The sequence below is a fragment of the Eumetopias jubatus genome, unplaced genomic scaffold, assembly GCF_037043125.1.
Source record: "Eumetopias jubatus isolate StellerSeaLion01/CBP00866 unplaced genomic scaffold, mEumJub1_p1.0 scaffold_9, whole genome shotgun sequence".
NCBI lineage: Eukaryota > Metazoa > Chordata > Mammalia > Carnivora > Otariidae > Eumetopias > Eumetopias jubatus.
Genome location: NW_028274815.1, coordinates 37905790 through 37930602, shown reverse-complemented (window position 1 = coordinate 37930602; position 24813 = coordinate 37905790). Strand labels below are relative to the sequence as shown.

Sequence of the window (24813 nt, the reverse complement as noted above, 5' to 3'; positions counted from 1 at the left end):
GGGTCCTAAAATTTCAAAATCACACATAGAAAGTGAAGTGGTGCTTCCTCCGGCGTGAGAGGCGGCGGCAAGCGGGAGTTCCCCTTTAATGGGGATAGAGTTTCTATTTGGGACCATGAACAAGTTCTGGATCTGGATGGTGGTGAGGGTTGTACAACATAGTGAATGTACTTAATGCCATTGGACTGCACACTTAAAACTGGTTAAAATGGTAACTTATGTTATGTATATTTTTACCTCAGTTAAAAACAAAAAGAGCAGCCATCCTGCAATACGAAGAACTTAGAGCTTTTAGACTGAAGGTGAGAACCTTCACAAGTAGAGCTAATATGCTGGTGAGGAGCCCCAAATTCATCAGATTTGGGGTTTACCTTATTTTTTCAGAGCTCCTGTGACCCTTAGGGTGTGAGAGGAGTAAGGCGGCCCTGCCTATGCGGCCGAGCGGGTTTCCGTAACCGACTCCACAACCGGCCACGCACAGGTCCTCAAAAGATACCAGCCTGACCCTCGGGTGGACGCTGTCGCAGGTCCCAGCAGCCGCCTTTAATGCCGGGGAGCTGCACGTTCTTCCAATCAAAGGGTCTCCGGGGAGGGCTCGAAGGGCAGAGCCAACCGGAAGGCGCCTATTTCCTTTTGTCCCGCCCTCCCCTGCTTCCTACTGGCGGGTTTCAAACCCACAGGAGCCAATGAGAGCGAGCGGACGCGTTGTGCCCCAGCCGTAGCTTCAGGCGCGGGCTTTGAAGAAAAACTGTCGCGGAGACGTCATGGTGCCACCGCGGCAGTCCGCAGCCGCCGGTGAGTATGACCGTGAGTCCCTGCGTCTTGCAGGAGCTCCAGCAAGGGCGGGGAAGAAGGGAGGCCACCGAGTCAGTTCTTTTCGCGGGAGGTGCCCGTCCGCCCCAGTGCCTGCCTCAGTCTCCCCCTGGGCGTTTCCAGTCCAAGGAACGCTGCCCAGGCCCTGGCCCTGAGTGAGACGTCTGGCCCTGGGTAGGGGAAAGTAGATGCCGGGCAGATGCCTCACGGGTATCTTCCCCGTAATTCCTGCAGCAGCTCTGCAAAGAGATGTCATTGTCATCTCGTTTAGGTAGAGAACCTGAGACCCCTTGCCCGGGTCGCACACCCAGAAGGAAGCCAGGCGCTCCCTAACCCAGATTTGGCTCCGGGCAGAGACTGAGCGTGGTCCTCCGTGCTGCCGTCTGATCTTTGACAGGGTCCAAGAGGCGGGGTCTGACCCTAAGGGGGCAGGGCGGGGGCGCCGGAAGTTGATGGTTAGATCTGCACCGAGAACTGAGGGTCCTGGGTTCCCTGATCTCTTAAATGTACGTGGAGCCCTTAGCTGCTTTTCAAAATACAGCTCAGATGTCACCAGCTCCCAAATGCTCACGGTGTTTTGATAGTTTCAGTAATAATACCTGTTGACTGTCCGCTAGGTCCTGGGCACTGTCCTGGGTGCTTTACATAACAGCCCTTAAAGATGGGCATTTCTGTCTCCATTTTATAGGTTCAGCAGCAGCGAGGTTTGCTAACTTGCTAGAAGCCACAGTGCTGGGATTCTAACCCGGTCTCTCAGCCCGTGCTCTCCACCGCATAGCCTGGCATAGCATAAAATGCATAATCCTCAAAGCTGTCTCCTAGGGATGCATCAGAGCCAGATATCAAAACACACAGCAACTCGGTTTAGATGAAATTAAGAGTAGTTCTGCACCCCTATTGTCTTTTTTTATTTTTGCCACTATTGAATTTTAGCCTTTTCCAACCACCTATTCCTCTCACTCATTCCCTGCTTCTGAACTCCCATAATTCTTTCTTTGACACTTTCTTATGATACCTAGATTTTGCCTTATATTGTAATTATTGTTTGCTTATTTTATTTTCACTACTAGATTGAAACTTCCTGAAGACAGAAATACTGAATTTTCATTCCCTCACATGCCTTGCTTAGAAAGTCACCATGTAATAGATGTTTGCCATGAACCCCCTAACCTGGCCTATTTTGTCCTTAGGCCCAAAGGAAACCATGTAAGGGTTTGTGACAAAAATCATCCCTGTCAGGAAAAAAAAAAACACAATAAGAACAGGCCAACTGGCACCTGGGTGGCTCAATCAGTTAGGCATCGGACTCTTGATTTCAGCTCAGGTCCTGATCTCAGGGTCGTGAGTTCAAACTTCATGTTGGGATCCACACTGGGCATGGAGCCTACTTTAAAAAATAAAAATTAAAGAAAAAACCAGTACTGGTTCACCAGCTTAGATGAGCCAGTAACAGATTTTTTCATGCAAAGCATAATACGTTGTAGCTGAGAACGGTGGCTGTGAGCAAGGGCTCTGGAGTTGGATAAACCTGGTTTCAAATCCTAGCTTTGCTACATTTAGCTAGGTAACCTTGGTCATATCATTTACCCTCTAGATTTCAAACAATAAAATACCTCATAGGATTGTTGTGTGGATTGAAGAAAGTAATTTAAGTATGAAGAGCTTAGTATAAGACATGGCATACAAATGATATTGTTGATATAGACATTAACTTGGAGGCAAATTTGTGGGGTTAGGGACTTTATAGCATATGAACCAAAGCCAAAATTATTATAGAAAAGTGCCATCTTTTAGAATATAGACGCATTGGTTAAAATCTCCAGCTAAATTTCTGTTGTTTGTTTGCCTGCCTATTTTGCAGAAGAGCGGCAGAGAAAGCTCCAGGAGTACCTAGCAGCCAAGGGAAAACTGAAGTGCCAAAATACCAAGTGAGTTTGTCTCACACAATTATGCAAGTTTTGTTGCCCTTGTTGCTACTAGCAATTTAAAGCCTTTCAAAACATAGCCCTTTTGGGGCGCCTGGGTGGCTCAGTTGGTTAAGTGTCTGCCTTCGGCTCAGGTCATGATCCCAGGGTCCTGGGATGGAGCCTCATATCAGGCTCCCTACTCAATGGGGAGTCTGCTTCTCCCTCCCCTGCTCCCCATGTTTGTACTCATAAAAAAAAAAAAAAAAAAAGACATAGCCCTTATTCAGACTGCATTGAGATCCTATGATAACTCAGAAAAGGGTGTATTGGTCCAGACATGACAAAAAACCCTGAGCAGTTTAAGCACTATTATTGTGACAGTCTCTAAAGGAAGGGGGAGAAGGGCCACACTATTACCTACAATGCTGGGAACTTTTCTTATCCCTGCTTTTTTTCCTGGGAAAGTGATTCTTGTGAAGGCTAGAAAAGGCCAAGGAGTTGAATGACCTTGGTTGTTTTTCCTTGCTAAAGCAGGAGAGCCAGTTATAGTCAGTCCTTCATAGCTGCACACCAACATCCTCCAGCCTGACAGTCCTCTTTGGCCATTCTCTTAGCCCTTACCCTTGAGTTGGACAGAATCTGACTGTTTCACTTTTATCTTTTGTCAACATCTTGCCATTGTAGTGTTATTAGTCCCTCTTACTTAACATTGATGTATTTTCTCCTGAAAGAAGAGGGAGTGAATTTTTACAAAGTTAGTTTTGACCTTTATTTTTGTTTCCTTTTACTTTGGGGTTTTACTCAACTCTATTTCCTCGATTAAATAAATCTAATTCATTTATTCAACAAATACTCCAGGGTTTATGTTCAAGATGGGGAAAACTAACAGCAAGTCATTATCAAAGTCCCTATTAGTCTGGCAATTGTTTCTGATCCACGCAGATTGAATCCTTCTTAATTCTCCTCTACTTTCCTATCCTTTTTTGCATTTTCTGCTCATTGGCTAGATTTCATATGTGCTCCTGTTTTTTTAATTATATCTTTTTTTCACCCCTGAATATTCATTATCTGAAGATACTTAAAACAAGGACATTTTTCAAAGAAGCTGTTAATTACCTTACTTGACATTGTATCTCTAGTACCTGGCATATTGCAGTGTTCAAGGAATGATGTTTGGATGAACTTTGCAAATATGAAAAAAACATATTTCATTAATCTTGTTAGAATGCTGTATTTATGCATAGGACATCTCTGAAAGGATCACGAAAAAATGGGTAAGAGTGGTGTGGTCACTGAGGAGTAGAATAGCAGGACTAAGAAAGGGATAATAAGACTTTATTGCATATAATTTTGAATTATTTTACTATATACAGAAATTCCAATGATTTAAAATTCTAATCATAATAAATTTTAATCACTATACTTCCCAAGCCTTGCTGATCCTTCTGTACTAAGAATTAATCTCATTTTATCTTTTATAGGCCTTATCTAAAAGCCAAGAATAATTGTCTGAATCCTCTACCTTCTAAATCTGTAAGTAGAAATTAGTCTTTTAAAAAATAATCATTTGGGCACCTGGGTGGCTCAGATGGTTGGGCGTCTGCTTTCGGCTCGGGTCATGGTCCCGGGGTCCTGGGATTGAGTCACGCATCGGGCTCCCTGCTCGGCGGGGAGCCTGCTTCTCCCTCTGCTTCTCTCTCTCTCTCTTTCTCTGTCTCTCATGAATAAATAAATAAAATCTTTTAAAAAAATAAAATAAAAATAATAATCATTTGGGGGGTGCCTGGGTGACTCAGTCGGGTAAGAGGCTGACTTGATTTCAGCTCAGGTCATGATCTCAGGGTCATGCCATCGAGCCCCACATCAGCCTCTCCACTCAGCACGGAGTCAGCTTGAGATTCTCTCCCTCTGCCCCTCCCCCTACTCATGTACACTCTCCCTCTCTCTCTCTAAAATAAATAAATGAAGCAAATCTTTAAAAAATAATCATCGGGCGCCTGGGTGGCTCAGTCTTTAGGCATCTGCCTTCGACTCAGGTCATGATCCCAGGGTCCTGGGATCAAGCCCCTGCTCAGCGAGGAGTCTGCTTCTCCCTCTCCCACTCCCCCTGCTTGTGTTCCCGCCCTCACTGTCTCTCTCTCTGTCAAATAAATAAATAAAATCTTTAAAAAATAAATAAAAATTAAAAATAATCATCATCATTTTGGAGGCACCTGGGTGACTCAGGCAGTTGAGCGACTGACTGACTCTTGATTTTGGCTCAGGTCATGAGAATGAGGGCCTGTGGTCTTAACCACTTTGATAGGCTGCCATGAAGTTAAAAGGCTAGTAGTCCTTAAAAGGGAACACCTTTATTGGATCTTACAAGCTACTTAACATGATATGCTTCCTGAACAGTTTAATTAAGCTAGATTATGGATAGAGTGGTAAAGGATCCTCACATTTTCAAGGTTTAAATGGAAGAAATTAGCCTTCTGAAAGGCTACATATAACATTATTAGGCACTGTGAAGGATAGAAAATGTATATAAGGCAAAATTGGTACATTATGATTTGAACAGTCTGGAATCACTGGGTTAGACTTCTACTTTATGTGGATTGAATTAGTGTAGCATGCAAGTCTTAAAGGGAAAATCTGCTGGAAAAAAAGCATCTTCATTCAGCGTTCCCAGAGACTTCTCTAAAAGCTGACAATACTTATTTCAGTAAGTCATCTCTTAAATGAGGTGATGCCTATCTATCTTTTGTACCCAGTTGCGAAGATAAAAATTAAGTGGGAAAGGCAAGTATGGGATATGAGGAACTAAGGGGACTAGGCAAATAATAGTCATCATTACAACTGTATAATGCCTTACAATTTATAAAAAATTTATTAAACAGGGCGCCTGGGTGGCTCAGTTGGTTAAGCAACTGCCTTCGGCTCAGGTCATGATCCTGGAGTCCCGGGATCGAGTTCCGCATTGGGCTCCCTGCTCAGCGGGGAGTCTGCTTCTCCCTCTGACCCTACCCCCTCTCGTGCTCTCTCTCTCTCACTCTCTCTCTCAAATAAATAAAATTTAAAAAAATTATAAAACATTTTCATATCTAATTGTAATAGCTAACATTTGAGTACTTATTATCATCCAGATACTGGGCAAGACACTTTACATACAATATCTCAATTAATATTCAAAACAACCCTGTAAGAAAGGTGGCCTTACAATTTAATGTCCAGATACCTTTGTGAATAAAAGGAGGTACTGTTATGCTGCACCAACAGCCATAAATAAAAACTATCTTGTGAAAAACAGGACGTCATGACACCCTTCCTAGAAGACAGATATTATTGTTATTCCCATTTTATAAATGAGAGGACTGAGGCTCAAGGAGATTGAGTACTTTGCCAAAATTATACGGCCAGTAAGGGTCAGACCCAGGACTTGAACAAAGCTCTTCTGGCATACTCTTACTGCAGTGTTACTACTCAAAGGAATGCACAAAGTTTTTCATTTTCTGTTTCTATCTGGCAGTTTAATGTATTGAACCAAGATTTGAAAGGATTCCTTGGAGCCATGCCCTTAAATTTATTGAGAAACTGTAATGTATAATTGTTAAAAACTGCCTAGGTCCAAATCCTAAGGCCTTCATTTTCTAGCTAAATGACCTTGGGCAAGTTATTTAACTTTATCTGTAAAATGGAAATAATAGGAGATATCTCATAGAGTTGTTCAGAGGGATTGAGTTAGTGCATATTGAAATACATTTAGAAATGTCTATGCACTAGGCTATATGTTCCTCTGGAGCTGCATAAAGTATCTCGAATGGGTATGCATTTTACAGAATCAATTTTCCGATCTTCAACTTTCACATATGCTTTTGCCTAAAATTGATTTGTTATAGAATATGCCTCACATACAGTTTCTCCTTTCCTACCTCCCTTGGCAATGTCATCCTTCTACCATTTTTCAATTCTTTCATTCTCTGCTGTTTTAGACAAACCAGTCACCCTTAATATGATGATTTGCCTGGGAATGGGAATACCTCCAGGGTACAAAAGCAAGGGACAATAATGAAATAATGGTGTTGATGTTGAGAAAACCTTTTGCAGTTCAGGTGACTTCCAGTTCTTTGCATTCAGCATTGTCATCTAGCAGAACATTAAAAATAATTTTTTGCTGAGAGATCACTATGTAATTTTTAGCACATGCCTCTAGATGAGTTCAAAGAATTGACTGTTACTGCTGCAACAAAACATCTTCTATTCCCATCTACTTTTTAAAATTTTAATGCCGGTATAGTTAACATACAGTGTTAAATTGGTTTCAAGTGTACAGCATTCAACCATTCTATGTATTACTCCATGCTCATCAAACTAAGTATACTCTTAATCTCCTTCACCTGTTTCACCCATTCCCCTTCACACCTCCCCTTCGGTAACTTTTTTGTTCTCTATAGTTAAGAGTCTGCTTTTTGGTTTGTCTCTTTTTTTTTCCTTTGTTCATTTGTTTTGTTTCTTAAATTCCACATATGAGTGAAATCATATGGTGTTTGTCTTTCTCTGACTGACTTATTTCACTTAGCATTATACTCTCTAGATCCATCCATGTTGTTGCAAATGGCAAGATCTCTTTCTTTTTTATGGCTGAATAATACTCTATTTATATATATACACACACACCACATCTTCCTAAAGATGAGCCACCCAGGTGCCCCTGTTTTCAATTTTTAAAGAAGAGTATGTTTGTATAGTTTTTTAAATGGATTATAATGAGTGTCAAATTTCATTTTATCTTAAAATGCCAATATTTACAGTGTGCCTGAAATTACATCTTTTGCAACTATTTAAACTAACAATGAAAAACGTTAGAGTGCCTGGGTGGCTCAATCGGTTAAGCAGCTGCCTTTGGCTCAGGTCATAATCCCAGGGTCCTGGGATCCAGCCCCATGTTGGCCTCTCTGCTTAGCAGGGAGCCTGCTTCTCCCTCTCCCTCTCTGCCTGCTGTTCTCCCAGCTTGTGTTCTCTCTCTCTCTCTGTCAAATAAATAAATAAAATCTTGAAAGAAAAGAAAGAAGGAAGGAAGGAAAGAAGAAAGAAAGAAAGAAAGAAAGAAAGAAAGAAAGAAAGAAAGAAAGAAAGAAAGAAAGAAAGAAAGAAAGAGAAAGAAAGAAAAGAAAGAAAGAAAGAAAGAAAGAAAGAAAGAAAGAAAGAAAGAAAGAAAGAAAGAAAGAAAAAGAAAGAAAGAAAAAGAAAGAAAGAAAGAAAGAAAGAAAGAAAGAAAAACTTTAGATGTTAATTTTAAAAAGTATGAAAGGGCACAGGGTTTGTCAAAATTATTTTGGGCATATATGAACAAAAACTCTTGAGAAACACTGATAAGATAAGCTCTACAATCTCTCCCAGCCCTACTGCAGCCCTTGTTTCATCATACCGTAATTATTTTGTGCATATATCTTTCCTATCAGTGTTCCTCAGGGGCAGTGTTCCTCTCATCTTGCACACCCTTAGAGTCTAGCACAGTACCTAGTATACATTCAGTAAACTCGTCTTGACTTAAACCCTAGTCATATCTTTTGTGCATTTCCTCTCTCCTCTGGCTTCATATGTCCAAAATAAAGTGACCAAATTCAGTTTGAATCAATTGTTCTGTCTTTTTTTTTTAAAGATTTTATTTATTTATTTGAGAGAGAGAGAATGAGAGATAGAGAGCACGAGAGGGAAGAGGGTCAGAGGCAGAAGCAGACTCCCCGCTGAGCAGGGAGCCCAACGTGGGACTCGATCCCGGGACTCCAGGATCATGACCTGAGCCGAAGGCAGTCGCTTAACCAACTGAGCCACCCAGGCGCCCTCAATTGTTCTTTCTTGTACATTCTTTGTTTTTTTGGTGTGTGTGTGTGTGTGTGTGTGTGTGTGTGTGTGTGTGTGTGTGTGTTTTATCATTTTGATCCATCAGTTCTGAGGTGAGTTGTCAGAGACTAGGAGTTAGAGACTAAAGTTCTAGCTTCAGCCCTTCCCCTAACACCCTCCCTGGCCTTGGGCAGCTCCCATTCCCTCTCAAATGGAGGTGCTCAATTCTAGCCTTGGGGACACCTGGCTGGCTCAGTCAGTAGAGCATTCAACTCTTGATCTTGGAGTTGTAGGTTCAAGCCCCATGTTGGATGTGGAGATTACTTAAAAATAAAATCTTAAAAAATAATAATAATGATAATAAGATAAAATTCCAGCCTTAATCATCTGTATTTGCATAATGATTGCAGGCTGTTCTGTTAGCCTGATGACTCTTCTAAGCCTAGTTTTTCTCTCAGTGTAGTACTTAAAACTGCAGGACCAGTTCTACCACTTATAATAAATTAGCAAGGTCAGGCTGACCTCAAATAAAGATATAAGAACTGAACAAAAGAGAAAATATTTGCAAGTCATATATATGATAAGAACCTACTATCCAGGATATATAAAGAACTCTTGCAGCTCAACAATTAAAAGACAAATAACCCAACTTTAAAATGGACAAAAGAAAATACTAATAATAACAACAATAATAATAATAAAATGGACAAAAAATCTGAATAGACATTTCTTCAAAGAATATATACATAAATCGCCAATAAGAGCATGAAAAGATGCTCCATATCATTACCCATCAGGGAAATGCAAACAAAAATCACAATTAAATACCACTTCATACCCAATAGGATGGTTATAATCCAAAAAGACAGATAACAAGGATTGGGGAGGATGTGGAGAAATTAGAACCTTTATACAATGTTGGCAGGAATATAAAATGCTACAGTGACTTTGGAAAACAGTTTAGCAGTTCCTCAGAAGTTAAGCAGATTTACCATATGACCCAGCAATTCTACTCCTAGGTATATACCCAAGAGAATTGAAAACTTTGTGTGAGAATATGCTCACACAAAAGTTTATAACAAATGTTCATAGCAACATTATTCATAATAGTGAAAAAGTGGAAACAACCCAAATGTCCAGCAGTCAGTGAGTGGATAACCAAAATGTGGTATATCCATGAAATAGAATATTTATTCAGCCATTAAAAGTAACGATATGCATGTGTGCCGACAAGGAGTATATGAGAATTCTCTGTACTTGTCACTCAAGTTTGCTTTAACCTAAAACTGCTCTAAAAAATAAAGCTTATTATTGAAAAATAGTGGTGAAGACTGACACTTGCTACAATACAGGTGAGCCTCAAGAACATTCTGCTAAGTGAAAGAAGCCAGACACAAAAGGCCACATATTGTATGATTCCATTCATATAAAATGTCCAGAATAGGGCAATCTGTAGAGACAGAAAGTAGATTAGTGGTTGCCAGTGTTTGTGGGGAGACGGAAATGAGGAACGGGATTTCTTTCTGGGGTGATGAAAATATTCTGGAACAAGAGAGTAATGATGGTTATATAATCTGTAAATATATTAAAACTCACTGAATTATAAACTTTAAAATGGTGAATTCTGTGGGATACAAATTATATCTTAATTTTTAAAAAAGAACAACTAGGGGCGCCTGGGTGGCTCAGTTAAGCGTCTGACTTTGGCTCAGGTCATGATCCCAAGGGTCCTGGGATTGAGTCCCACATGGGGCTCCTTGCTCAGCGCGGAGCCTGCTTCTCCCTCTGCCTGCTGCTCCCTGTGCTTGTGCTCTCTCTCTCTCTCTGACAAATAAATAAAATATTTAAAAAAAAAAAAAAGAAAAAGAAAACTAAGGAATAGCATATGTTTGGAAACTCTGATACCATCATCCCTGCCTCTTCAGTAAGCAATAATGGAATGATCAGAGGTGGATATAAATGTTGGGGCTCAAGGAATAACCCAGCTATGGCCATGTGGCTATACCATCCATCTCCCTGCCTCCCACTTCCAACCCTCCCCTATTCCACCGCCAGCAACACTGCCATACATGTAACATTCCAGAAGAAACATCTTTTTGCCCTTAATGCCACGTGTTTCTGGTTATAGACTTTCTTTACACATTTACAAAGTTTACATAGTAATTCTGGGGCGCCTGGGTGGCTCAGTCGTTAAGCGGCTGCCTTCGGCTCAGGTCATGATCCCAGGGTCCTGGGATCGAGCCCCGCATCGGTCTCCCTGCTCCGCGGGAAGCCTTCTTCTCCCTCTCCCACTCCCCCCGCCTGTGCGCACTCTCTTGCTGTCTCTTTCTCTCTGTCAAATAAATAAATAAAATCTTAAAAAAAAAAAAGTAATTCTCAACAATATTACCAAATCAAAAGTAAAGAGTGGTAACTCTAGCACTACCATATCTTCCCCCGGAGACAAAGGATCTACAAATCTCTGCCAAATTCTCCATTGACTACTTGCTTTCAGAGCAAATGCTCCAGAATCTACAGTGACTTGCTTCAATTATTCACCATACCAATTCTCAACTCCCATCCCTAGTTTTTTTTAAGTTCTCTACAACCTAATCCTACCTTTTCTTTTCTTTTCTTTTCTTTTTTTAATTTATTTGTCAGAGAGAGAGACAGAACACAAGCAGGGGGAGAGGCAGGCAGAGGGAGAAGCAGGCTCCCCGCCAAGCAAGGAGCCCGATGTGGGGCTCGATCCCAGCACCCTGGGATCACGACCTGAGCCGAAGGCAGACACTTAACCTACTGAGCCACCCAGGCGTCCCCTAGTCCTACCTTTCTTATCCAAGATTAAATCACATGACTGAAACATTTACTTGTTAATAAGAGAATCTAACCTTAAAACCCTGTCCTGACTTTACAGATATGACTAACTTTCTACTGAGATGTTAGATTGTCTTGAAAACTATTCCAAAGTATCTCAGACATCCCAGCATCTACCATCCATCCTTGCCCCTGATCTCCAGGGATGAGATGAAGGTTCTTGAGTGACACTGTGACCTTTACAAAAGCAGTGTTGTTTAAAAAAAAATTATGTAGCAATACACAGTACTACTAGGAGGAACTTGGGAGGTACCCTAACATAAGTTTATTATGTATATATCTTTCAAAAGTCCCTAGAAGGACACTTCATTTGGGACATAATGGGCATTCAGCAAGTACTTGTTCAACTGAGGCAAATTTATTTTTTAAACAGCAGTTTTTATATATTCACTGCATCTCTGCTTAATTCTATCAAGCTAAAATATTCTGGTAAATTTCTGACAAGAGCTCAAGTTATAAAGATCATCTAGGGGCACCAGGTGGCTCAGTTGGTTGAGTGTCTGACTCTTGTTTTCGGCTCAGGTCATGATCTCAGGGTCATGAGATCAAGCCCCGCATCAATCCCCATGTCGAACCTTGCATTGGTCTCCATGCTTTGCGCTCAGCAGGGAGTCTGCTTAAAGTTCTCTCCCTCTCCCTCTGCCCCTCCCCCTGCTCACACGCTCTCCCTCTCTCTCTAAATTAAATAAATAGATCTTTTTTTAAAAATAGGTCATCTATTAGTGAGCCTTAATTTTCTCAGATTCAGCTTTCTTAAATGAAATTCTAAATAACTAATTTTTTTTTACTAATTTTTTATTTTAAAAACTGAGCTATTGTTATAAACTTACTTTTTTGGTATTTTTCTTTGTCTTTTTAGAATATTATACCCAAAAAGGATGTTATCAATCGTGTTGCTTTGCCTATCAAAGCTACAAGACCCATCAGCATTAAACTCCAACCCAGACCTGCCAATATCACAGAATCCCAAAAAGCAAAGTTGGAGGCACCAAAACTTCAGGGCAAAAGGCTGACCTCAGAATGTGTTTCTTCTAACTCAAACTGTAAGCCTTCCAGCAATAGTCAACAACAGCATAAAGCTGGATCATCCACTATTGGAGAACTATCTAGAAAAACTGTGGGGTCATTTAATATACAAGAATTGAAAACTGTAAAGCAGCAAGTAGCAGATCAAAGAAATACTAAATGTCTAGACTCTGTGGACAATAACCATGTTGAAAATGAACCCTTGGATAGCTGTCTAAAAGAGATGAACAAAGAGAACTTGCCCCAAACCTTCTCAGACTCTGAAAGGAAGCCAAATCCTGAATTATGGACAATAGGTAAGCCAAAGACTAACACTTATAATCAAGTCAAGAGCAGTTTGCCTCCTAAACAAGCCTTGGGCAAAAGTTCAGGGAATAGTGCTATTCTGAAAGGCAGAGTTAATAAACAATTTGTTGGAAAAACACAAATTAGGATACCACCAATAAAGTCACAGCAACTCTCTCGAGGAACAAATCTTGCAAGACCAGGAGAAAAACTCCCAAGGATAGTTCCCTCTCACAATGTTCAGACCCTTAGTAGGAATCAGGCATCAAAGAAACCAGTGGTCAAGGACAGAAAGGATATAAAGGTTAATAGGGATAAATATGAAAGACCAAATGAAACTAAGTTACAGTCACACACTGTTACTGAACAGAAAGTAAAACAAACCAAACCCTGGACATGCCCCAATGTGATTCAGGGGGGCTTTAATAACAGACATCCAAACATTAAGCAAGATCAGAAATCCACTCAACCTTGTTTTAGAACTCGGACATCATGTGCACTGCAAAAATCAAAAGCCATAAGCCAAAGACCTAATTTGGCAGTTGGCAGTTCTAATTCAGTCATTCCAAGCACCCCTAACATAACAGCAAATGGAACCAACGGTAGTAAATGCAGCAACAGCTATCAACAAAAAGCACAGATTTTGGACTCCAAGTTGAAAAAGACTCTTCCCCAGAACCATTTTCTTAACAAGACAGCTCCCAAAACTCAAGCTGGTAACAAAACCGTAAGTGGAAGAAGAGTCCCAAATGGGACCCAGACTAATCCAAATATTAAGAAGAAGATCACAGCAGAGGATCGAAGGTACTTTGCTTAATTCCATAATTTTGCAATTTAAGATTAGGCAAATTGACCATCAGGAATACTCAGGCCATAAATAATGGCTTCTGAGTAATTTTTAGCTACAACCCTGAAAAAAAAGAAGATTGGAAGCAAATACAACAAATACTGACTTGAGAGAGCTGGGTAGGACATACATGTGTTATAAATTATTCTCTGTAATGTTCTGTGTGCTTGAAATAATTTATCTTTAAAAAAGAAATTGAAACAGAATGGTGGAGTAAGAAATAGGGGTTGTAGATGTAGACTACTCATTCAAGAAGTACCCTGCAGAGACTGAACAGCAATAAAAGAGGGCAAGGTGGAAGGAGCCAGAGTAGTGAATTTACATAGCTAGGAAGCAGGGAGTTGGTAGTCCCTTGTTAAGCAGACCAGTGAATCCAGGAGAGTTATCAGGGAAGAAGGAAAAGTAAACTTCCATGAATATGAGCAGGCCAAGTTTTGAAAAGTAAGCTAAGACATAGAGGAGCAATGAGTTCACATCCATAGTTCAGACAGTAGAAATTGGGATCTCAGGGTGCTGGGGGTTCACATTAACACGAATGTAGCTGGAAACCAAGCTAAAGGATTTCACACTGTCTGCATAGGACTAGATAGAGTCTCACAATGTGGTGAACCTCCCAGGAGAAGTGCCTGTGTACATTTGGGTGGAATAGAAAATAAGGAGATTCCTGACAAGGGTGAAAGGAACATGTAAAATTAGATGGTAGCTAAGAGATATAGCAGGATGAAGTGAGGGCAGGATCTATTCTCTGAATACAGCCCTGAACACCACCACCAAGTTCTCTGCCCTCCTGAAGAGACAGAAAATACACAGCTTCATTTAGGGTGATGTGATTGAGAGAGTGAGCTGGGCTGACTTCTTTAGAAGGAAGGATCAGGGAGGTACTTTCAACAGTAACATCTGGTCAAGGAAAAGGATAGTGGCAAAAAGAAGGATGAGCCTTCTGAGCAAAACGAAAACTGAGTACAAAGATCCAAGTTGGTGAATGAGGAAGTCAGGGTCCCTCCCCTGGAGCTCATAGTCTAGACCAGATAATGGGATGATTGGTCTTTAAGACAGTGTGTGGAGTGCTGACTGTGTTTGATTACACAAGAGGAATCTCTGGAGAGAGATCACTTACTCATTGATCTAGTGTTCCTTAACACCAACAGTGTGCTGGACACTGGGAGATACAGTGGTGAGCACACAGTCACAGTCTACCTTAATGGAGCTTTTTTTTCCAGAATAATAAAATCATAGCATTGAGGTCCTGGGAGTAAATTGGCTTTAGAAAAAGGTAAGTCTCCTCTTCATTTATGATTGGAAGGAAGGCTGAGAGAGGAAGAATGCCAGGAACATAGAGGAAACACAGGCCAGACATCTCAGCTTCTGTCATTAAGCAGGTGGTTAGCATGAAGGTGAAGGAGTCAGGGCAGTTGCGGCTGAAATAAGCGCTATGGATTGTGCTCTGCAGTCAAGGAGAGAAACGAGGGTTAATTAGTTATTGACATTCTGGAAAAAGCAAAACCATAAGGTCAGAAAACAGATCGGTGGTCACCAGGAGCTAGGGATGAGGAGCAGGGTTGACTATCAAGAAGCATGAGGGAATTTTTGAAGGGATTATATCTTGATTATAATTGTGGTGGCATGACTTTGTGCATTTGTCAAAACTCAAAGAACTGTACACTAAAAAAAAAAAATGTGAATTTTGCTGTATGTTACTGAACACTTGTAGGTTCTAGACACTGAGCTAGGCACTGGGACATCCAAGGTTTTTACCTTCACAGAACTTGCATTCTAATGGAGAAGACAAAATCAACACGTTGATGAAATAAAATAATTACACATAATTACCTCTTCAAAGAGGTGTCATTTGAGCAGAGGACTGAATGAAGATGATAATTCAAGACACTGAGACAGGAATGAGTGTTGGTCAAGTAACAGAAGGGATACCAAAGCTCCTGGAGGGGAGAGAGTAAGAGAGAAAGTGGTACGACGTGAGGTTGGAGAGGCAGGCAGGAGCCAAATTACACTGCCTTTCCGCCATAGAAAACATGTTTAATTTTATTCCAAGAGCCATGGGAAGTTTCTGGCAGTGACACAGTCCGCTTCACACTTTAAAAACCACTCTGGCTACTGGGCACATGATAAATTTGATGAGGGTGAGAGTGGAAGCAAGGACTTGAGTTAGGAAGGAAGCTGCTATGGCATTTCAAGCAGAAGGTGACAGTGATATGGACTAGGATGGCGATAGTAGAGATAGAAGACTACTGCCTGTACAATGGTATGTCAGATGTGAGGGGAAGAAAGAACTACATCAAGACAACTCCTAGTTCTAGGTCCTAACAACGGGGTAGATTGGGGTACTATTCCCCAATATAGGCTATTTGGGAACAGGTTTGGAGATGAAAATCAAGACCTTTGTTTTAGACAGTATTAAATTTGAAGTGACTGCCAGACCTCAAATAAAAAATACCAACCAGGCAGTGGGTTTTATAAAGTTTGGGGCTCTAGGGAAAAGTCTGGCTTGAAATGTACATCTGTGATTTATAAACATGTAGTAATTTAAAGAAGCTGAAGAGCCTACATTCACATGCTTGAATCCATGCCTCTTGGTACCTCCTCTAACTGTAGTCTATTGACTGCTTAGAAGTAAGAGCGGAGAATGTGAATGGTGGAGGAGAGTGAGGATTAAGATTTGGCCACCATCAGAGACTAGCTACTTAAGACTCCTGAAATTATTGATCTTGTTTAGGAAGAAAGGGGGTCATGTGTGGTCAGGGAAGGCTAAGGAACTGGGCAAAGTGCGTCACTCTGGCCAAGACCCTACTAAGAGCAGAATGCAAGTTTGGTGGATCTGGTTGAATGGCAGATAGAGAGCTTATGGTAAGATAAACGAAGTGCTGAGTTTGTGATCTCAGAGATGGAGGGATGTCTTAGGAAAGCAAGTGCCAGAAGTAATATACAGGTGAAATGAAAATTTTAAGAGAAAAATAATGAAGAATAATCATGAAGTAAGGAATTTGAAGACTGAGATTCTAGTAATCCCTCTGCAGTCTGCCTTCTTAAGGGTAGGGGCAACCATTGCTGCGATTACTCATTTGTAAATTGTTTTTAATTCCATTCTCCTGACTTTATGTGTAGTTGAAGGTGTATAGTGGTACTCAATCCATGCATATCTTACACTTTGAAAGTGTGACTATAAACAAAAAGAAACCTAAAGCATTTTCTCACCCCCCCTCTTAATTTTATAACAGGAAACAACTGGAAGAATGGCAGAAATCCAAGGGGAAAATCTATAAACGGCCTCCTATGGAACTTAAAACAAAAAGAAAAATAATAGAGGAAATGAATATTTCATTCTGGAAGAGTATGGAAGAAGAAGATGAAGAAAAGAAAGCACAACTTGAACTGTCCAATAAAATTAACAACACTCTAACACAATGTCTGCAGCTCATTGAGGAGGTGAGTAAGGAGGATAAGCTCCCAAAGCTTTGGCCTAGAGTCTTAGAGTTTTTAAATATTTTTCTTAAATATGGTGTAAGAGAGATAACCTTGGTCTAAGCAGAAATTCATCTGCTCTTTTTAATATAGAAGAAGAATAGTAATAATAATGATGGCATGCACTTAAATAAAGGCTCTTATATGCCAGGCACTGTTCTAACACTTTACTTATATGATCTCATACATTTATCATAACATCTATTACCATGCCCACTTTACAAATGAAACTGAGGCACAAAGAAGTTGGAAAACTAACCCAAGCAGTCTGCCTCTCAAGGGATCCAAAAGGAATTCTGCCTTCTTTAGGCATCAAGGTCAAGGAGTAAATACTTGACATTTGGACATGAAGCTGAAGTCAAAGGCAAGGTCATGTGTAAAATTAGTTTATCCTGATGACTCTGGGTAGCTATAAATGGCATCTAAACTGTATCTTGGATTCTGCAGATAAGGATAAAGGAGATGGTAAGCAAAGGATATGATACTTGGAGACGCCTTGAAGGAAAAATATATTAATAAAAAACAATTGGGTAGACATCTATACTAAGGTCCTTGCCTGAAGCAAACCCATTCTGTCCTTTGGCTGGTGGTGTTGGACAGCAACAGAAAAAGGAAACTTTCAATTTAGGTCTACTGCAGGCAATTTTTTCACACAATTCAATTAAACATTAATTATTTCTCTTTTATAGAATTAAAGTTCAATTCTTTTGTTGTTGCTCTTTTATTTTCATTGTATTAAAGAAAATGCATGAATACATTCTTTAACAATTTTTTGTTTTAGATTTTATTTATTTATTTGACAGAGAGAGAGAAACAAGGGGAGCTACAGAGGAAGGAGGAGAAGCAGACTCCCCACTGAGCAGGGATCCTGATGTGGGACTCGATCCCAGGAACCTGGGATCATGACCTGAGCCGAAGGCAGATGCTTAATGGACGGAGCCACCCAGGCACCCCCATGAATACATTCTAATTATTAAAAAAATATTTCAGGGACAACTGGGTGGCTCAGTTGGTTAAGCGTTAAGACTCTTGATTTCAGCTCAGGTCATGATCTCAGGGTCATGAGATTGAGCCCCACGTTGGGCTTTGCACTGCACCTGCGCATGGAGCCTGCTTAAGATTCTCTGGCTCCCTCTGCCCGCCCCTCCCCCTCTCTCCAAAATAATAATAATAATAATAATAATAATAATAAATAGAATTAAAAATAAAAAAATTTCAAACAATACAGAAAATGACTAGACCTCCCCACCGAACCCATCTGCACATGCACACACGCCAATTATACATCCCAGGCTTCTCCCTAGAGCTGACCACTATTGCCAGTTATCCATCCAGACAGCTTTTATGCAAGTACATACCATGTAGGCACATAAAGAAATGAAGTATATAGTTTTGTGAGTTGCAATTATTTTATCTCAGATTTTTATAGATGTTCTTCGGTTGTCTTTTCTTGTGTTTCTTTAATATTAGTATTATGCTGGCTTTGTCAAATAAGTTGGGCATTTTCCTCTTCTCCTATACTCTGAAAACAGTTTATACAACATGAGAATTATTTTTTCTTTGAAGGTTTGGTAAGAACTTGCTCATAAAGTTATCTGGACTATGGTGCATAGTTTGGGGTATATCTTTTCAATTTTTTCTGTGATCATTGGTCTATTTGGGTTTTGTATTTCCCAAGCTAATTTTAGTAATTTTGTGCCTTTTATTTAAAGATTTCTCTATCAATCTTTTTAAAAGGCCGTCTTTGGGGTTTTATTGATTTTTTTTTTCTCTTGCATCAATGTCTGCATCTATTTCTATGTTATTGTTTTTAACTAGCCTTTTTAGTTGAAAGCTTAAATCATTTATGTCAGTCTTATTTTCTTAAAAATACATTTTTAATGCTATAAATTTGCCTCTGAATTTAGCTTTGGCCATACCCTTTATGTTTGATAAGATAATGTTCTGTATTAGTCAGAGTCGACTCAGAAAAACAGAAACTGCACCAGGTAGATCTTAATAGAAAGAATATAATGTAAAGGTTGTTTTCACAATGTCTTATGTAAGTTCCCTAGAAGCAAACCCCAAGAGGAGAATTTGTGTGAAAGTAACTTATTAGGAAGAGGATCCCAGGGAAAACAGAGGGGAGTGGGAATGTGGAGCCAGGAAGGGAAGGAAGACAAGTAGGATGTGGTATCAAGCAAAATCCATGGAATATAACTGTGGCACAATCCCACAGGGGAGCTCTGGAGACTGGATCAGACCTCTCAGAGTCATCCTGATCAGGGGTAAAGAACCTATAGTATTAATACTTCCATGGTCATTGATTAATGGCTGCCCCTGGGGAGACAAAAATTCCCAGGCACCCTGACTCTCTGGTACATACAAAGAGGAGCAGATGCTGGCTGTTGGACATGAAAACACTTTGTGAGCCTGAGTGCACAAAAATGGTAAAGGGACCATCAGAGGAAATATGGGTACTACACACAGAGCTGACAGCAAAAAGGAACCTGAGGTAACAGAAGCACTAACTTCAGGAAGCAGCTATTACCCACTGCATCTAAGGGGAACAAAGAGAGGTTGAGGGTATTAGAATCTAGAAGCTAGGAGAAACAAACTTCAACTCTAAGGAGGCCATACTACCCAGCAGATGCTGGTACCAGAAACTGGAGGAGGGGCCCAGCAGGGCTGGGACTCAGACCTTGAGGAGAGGATGTTACCCAGTTGGTGCTCTTGCCTCTGAAAGAGCACAGTGAGGCAGGATCTGTAAGTGCCAGGAAAAGAGGTGGAGGCTAGAACCAACTACTGTTGCCACAGTGAAGGACCATTGTTGAGGTAGCAAAAGCAAATGGGAAAGAGGAAGTCCCTCTCTTCTCCATCCCCACAAACTCCCTCTAGCTCCCCCTACTGGCAGAGCCCAGTAAGGAGCTGCTGTGAAAACAGTGGGTGATTTACAGAATTCCAGCCCCAGTGTCCCAAAGCAGAGGATAAAAGGTTGGTTTGGAGCTAGGAGGCCATAGGTTAATAATGGACATGCATTTTCATTTTGTTCATCTCTAAATAGTTTGAGATTTCCATTTTGAGTTCTTTAACCCGAAAGTTATCTTAGAAGAATATCTTTTAACTTCCAGATAGAGTTCTGTTTTGTTTGTTTTTTTTTCCTGACTGTCTTTCTTCCAACTTTTAATTATACTGCATTGTAAATGTAGCCTGTATGTGTTCTGCTTGATAGAATTTGTTGAAAATTAATGTCCGATCGGTCGTGGTGAATGTTCCATCTCTTAGATGGATGTTGCAACTCCTGAGTAATAGATATTCCCTCCAGAACTCTTAACTTTTCTTTCATACTCTTCATTTCTTTTTTCTGTCACACTGAGTTCTGGGAGAATTCCACAGCCAAATTTTCAGCTCGTTGATTTCTTCTTCAACTCTGTTGAGTTTTATGCCTCTTTCATGTAGTGTTGGTTTTCTCAAACATTGATGATTCTTGATTGTGAGCTTACCTTTGGGGCTTCCCCATCTCAGGAGGACTAGGAGTCGCTGCTTAGCTGAGTGTGCCGGTATGTGGGTTTCTGGTCATGGTAGCTCCCCATATTCCTCCTGGTCCATGTCACTGCCCGCTCTGGGTACAAGCCAGAAGGGGACCAAATTAGTGAGGACATTTTAAAGATACTTTTTGTGAGAATTAGCCCTTTTTATATAGGCTGCTTGGATCCCCAACACACACCCCTATGACCCTTGCTTACCTGTGCCATCCTTCATACTTCTGTTAGAGACATATGGAAATTCTACTCACTATTCTGTGTTTACATTATTATGAATATGTAAGAAATATATGAATGTTGATTACTCTAGGGTTTGGTTTGGTTTGGGGCTTGGTTTTGCATAAAAATGTAAACATATTCCTTACCTTCAGCTATGAAAAACATTTTACTATTTGGTCTCATGTAACTCTTAAAATTGAATGACCAGTGTCAAAACTCACTGAAATATACTGTTTATTTTTTTTAAGATTTTATTTATTTATTTATTTATTTATTTATTTATTTATTTATTTATTAGAGAGCGAGCGAGAGAGAAACAGCATGAGAGGGGTAGAGGGTCAGAGGGAGAAGCAGGCTCCCCGCTGAGCCGGGAGCCCGATGTGGGACTGATCCCAGGACTCCAGGATCATGACCTGAGCCAAAAGCAGTCGTTTAACCAACTGAGTCACCCAGGCACCCTGAAATATACTGTTTAAATGGATGCATTTTATTATATGTAAACTGTACCTCAGTAAAATTGAATTTTTTAAAAAATTAAGAAAAAGTCATCAGACTGATTTCTGCATAACTGCCCTGATGAATATTCGATATGAGAATAACAGCAAGGGCGCCTGGGTGGCTCAGTCGGTTAAGCCACTGCCTTCGGCTCAGGTCATGGTCCTGGAGTCCCGGGATCGAGTCCCGCATTGGGCTCCCTGCTCGGCGGGGAGTCTGCTTCTCCCTCTGACCCTCTTCCCTCTCGTGCTCTCTCTCTCTCATTCTCTCTCTCTAATAAATAAATAAAATCTTTAAAAAAAAAAGAGAGAATAACAGCAAAATGGTAATAATTACCTCTGGGTATTTTTTTTTTACAGGGTGTACCTTCTAATGCAATATTTACCATATTGTCCAGTATTCCTGAGGTCGAAAAATTTGCTAAATTCTGGATCTGTAAAGCAAAGTTGTTGGCAAGTAAAGGCACCTTTGATGTTATTGGGCTGTACGAAGAGGCCATTAGAAACGGGGCAACAGTGAGTATCTGTCTTGGGTGGATGACTTCCTGAAAATTCTCTCATGTGAGTTGTCTATTGTTTGCCATATGGCAGTCATACAATGTTATGTTAAACTTCTAATTCACTTCATAAAGTTATACACAGATTATGAAGCACAACATGTCCTTTATGTACATTTAATTAAAAATATACTTGCTAGAGGGGCACCTGGGTGGCTCAGTCTGTTAAGCGTCCAACTCATGATTTCAACTCAGGTCATGATCTCATGAGTCATGTGATCGGGCCCCGTGTTGGACTCCCCATTCCCCACTCAGCAGGGAGTCTGCTTGAGATTCTCTCTCTCCCTCTGCCTCTCCCCCACCCACTCACACACTCTCTCTACCTCTCTGTTTCTCTCTCTCTCAAATGAATAAATAAATCTTTAAAAAAAATTTTTTTTAATTTATTTGGTATAAGTAGTGTTTCATGTAAACTAATGGAATCACTGTTCTTGTCAAGTGAGTGTGTCTCACTTTACACTCATTGTAGAAATATGCACTTATGGAAAGTAATAGCATGGAAAGTTACAACATCAGTGTGCAGTACTTACAAAATCATACCTCACCATAAAAAACCTAAAAATACATTAAGCCCAACATATCAATATTCATAGAGCAATAATTCAGAGCCATTACATGAAAAAAATTTAATTCTAAAACATAGTAAAACCACTGTCTCCATATAACTTTTTTTCACAAAGACTGCATCCAACAGTTTTATAACTCTTTTCACTTAAATGTCACTTGCCATGTCATTTTATATTCTACCATACCTCTTCCCATGATTGTTCAGAATCAAGAGTTGTACATTAACATAGTTTAAATAGTCAAAACTGGGGGCGCCTGGGTGGCTCAGTCAGTTAAGCGGCTGCCTTCGGCTCAGGTCATGATCCCAGGGTCCTGGGATCGAGCCCCATGTCCGGCTCCCTGCTCAGCAGAGAGCCTGCTTCTCCCTCTCCCTCTGCCTGCCACTCTGCCTACTTGTGCTCTCTATCTCTCTGTCAAATAAATAAATAAAATCTTTAAAAAAAAAAAGTCAAAACTGTTCAATAAGTTTCTTTCCATAAGGCCTCTGTGTCCCTCCCCTCCCATTTCCCACTTCCCAGAGCAAACTGATTATTTTCATATTCACCTGGATAGTTTCAGATAGTGTGCTTATATTGCTATTTTTTGATTTTTCAATTTTAGACATGATTTGTAGACTTCTAACTATGCAGGATAAGAATTTAACTCTTTCTGACACACACCTGCATGTATCCCCAGGAGACACACCCTGCAAATTTTGCCATCCTTCATATTAGAGTCATATGGAAATCCTGGTCACTGTTATGAATAATCCTGTATTCATATTGTTATGAATATGTAAGAAATACATGAATACATTGAGCCATGTAATATATACTAAGGTTATTTTGCCTTTCAAGCATGACTTTCTGCTTTTCCTGAAGTTAATTATTGTCTTGTTTTCCCTTTGCTTAGTTTTCTGAGTATTTATTAGTATATAATTGATTCCGAACTTTTCTCTAATTGTCTAAATTTCTCAATACCTTTTTTTTAATTCAAGTTAGTTAACATATAGTGTAGTACTGGTTTCAGGAGCAGAATTTAGTGATTCATCACTTACATGTAACACCAAGTGGTGACACAAGTGCCCCCTTTAATGCCCGTCACCCATTTACCCCATCCCCCACCCACTTACCCCATCCCCCACCCACCTCCCCTCCAGCAACCCTCAGTTTATTCTCTATAGTTAAGAGTCACTTACAGTTTGCCTCCCTCTCTGTTTTCATCTTATTTTATTTTTTCTTCCCTTCCCCTATGTTCATCTGTTTGGTTTCTTGAATTCTACATATGAGTGAAATCATATGATATTTGTCTTTCTCTGACTTAACTTATTTCACTTAGCATAATCCACTATAGTTCCATCCATGTTGTTGCAAATGGCAAGATTTCGTGCTTTTTGATGGCTGCATAATATTCCATTGTGTATCTATACACCACATCTTCTTTATGCATTCATAAGTTGATGGACATTTGGGCTCTTTCCATAATTTGGCTATTGCAGATAGTGCTGCTATGAACATCGGGGTCCATGTGCCCCTTCAAGTCAGCATTTTTGTATCCTTTGGATAAATACCCAGTAGTACAATCCCTGGGTTTTAGAGTAGTTCTATTTTTAACTTTTTGAGGAATCTCCATACTGTTTTCCAGAATGGCTTTACCAGCTTGCATTCCCACCAACAATGCAAAATGGTTCCCTTTCTCTACATCCTCACCAACAACTGTTATTTCCTGAGTTGTTAATTTTAGCCATTCTTACAGGTGGGAGGTGGTATCTCATTGTGGTTTTGATTTGTATTTCCCTGATGCCAAGTGATGTTGAGCATTGTTTCATGTATCTCTTAGCCATTTATATGTCTTCTTTGGAGAAATGTCTGTTCATGTCTTCTGCCCATTTCTTAATTGGATTATTTCTTTTTGGGGTGTTGATTTTGATGAGTTATTTATAGATTCTGGATACTAACCCTTTATCAGATATGTCATTTGCAAATATCTTCTCCCATTCCATTGGTTGCCTTTTAGTTTTGTTGATTGTTTCCTTCGCTGTGCAGAAGCTTTTCATCTTGATGAGGTCCAAAATTTCTCAATACTTTTAAAATGTCAGATAGCCTATCAATTTCTTTTTCTTAGAGACCCTTCTCCCAGAAGTTTCTGACATGTTCCAGTCTCGACAGATTGCTCTTTACCACCGTCTTTGCATGTCATCCTGGGACCTTTCACCATCACCCTCACATTCCCGTTTCTATCTGCGTTATCTGTTTTTCTTCTCCAGTGCTTTTCTTCTCTCTCTCTTTTTCGTTGTTGTTGGTGGGGGGGGGGGTTTATTTTGGTTTTGTTTTAATTTTATTATTTTTATTTGAAAGAGCGTGTGTGTGTACATGGGGGGAGGGGCAGAGGGAGAGAATCTTCAAGCAGGCTCCCCATTGAGCACGGAGCCTGACTCGG

General features: G+C 40.3%; 1 protein-coding gene across 2 annotated transcripts in view; it reads left to right on the top strand.

The window, feature by feature from the left end:
• Positions 1–741: 741 nt before the first annotated feature.
• Positions 742–24813, top strand: part of CKAP2L (cytoskeleton associated protein 2L) — a 30952-nt gene continuing 6880 nt past the window's right edge. For both annotated transcript variants that reach the window (XM_028122493.1, XM_088026423.1), the window contains exons 1-6: positions 742–795; positions 2675–2741; positions 4202–4253; positions 12259–13514; positions 16791–16998; positions 21632–21787. In XM_028122493.1, coding sequence (XP_027978294.1) covers positions 765–795; positions 2675–2741; positions 4202–4253; positions 12259–13514; positions 16791–16998; positions 21632–21787 — 1770 coding nt within the window. In that variant the 5' untranslated portion in view covers positions 742–764. The remainder of the gene's footprint in view (positions 796–2674; positions 2742–4201; positions 4254–12258; positions 13515–16790; positions 16999–21631; positions 21788–24813) is intronic.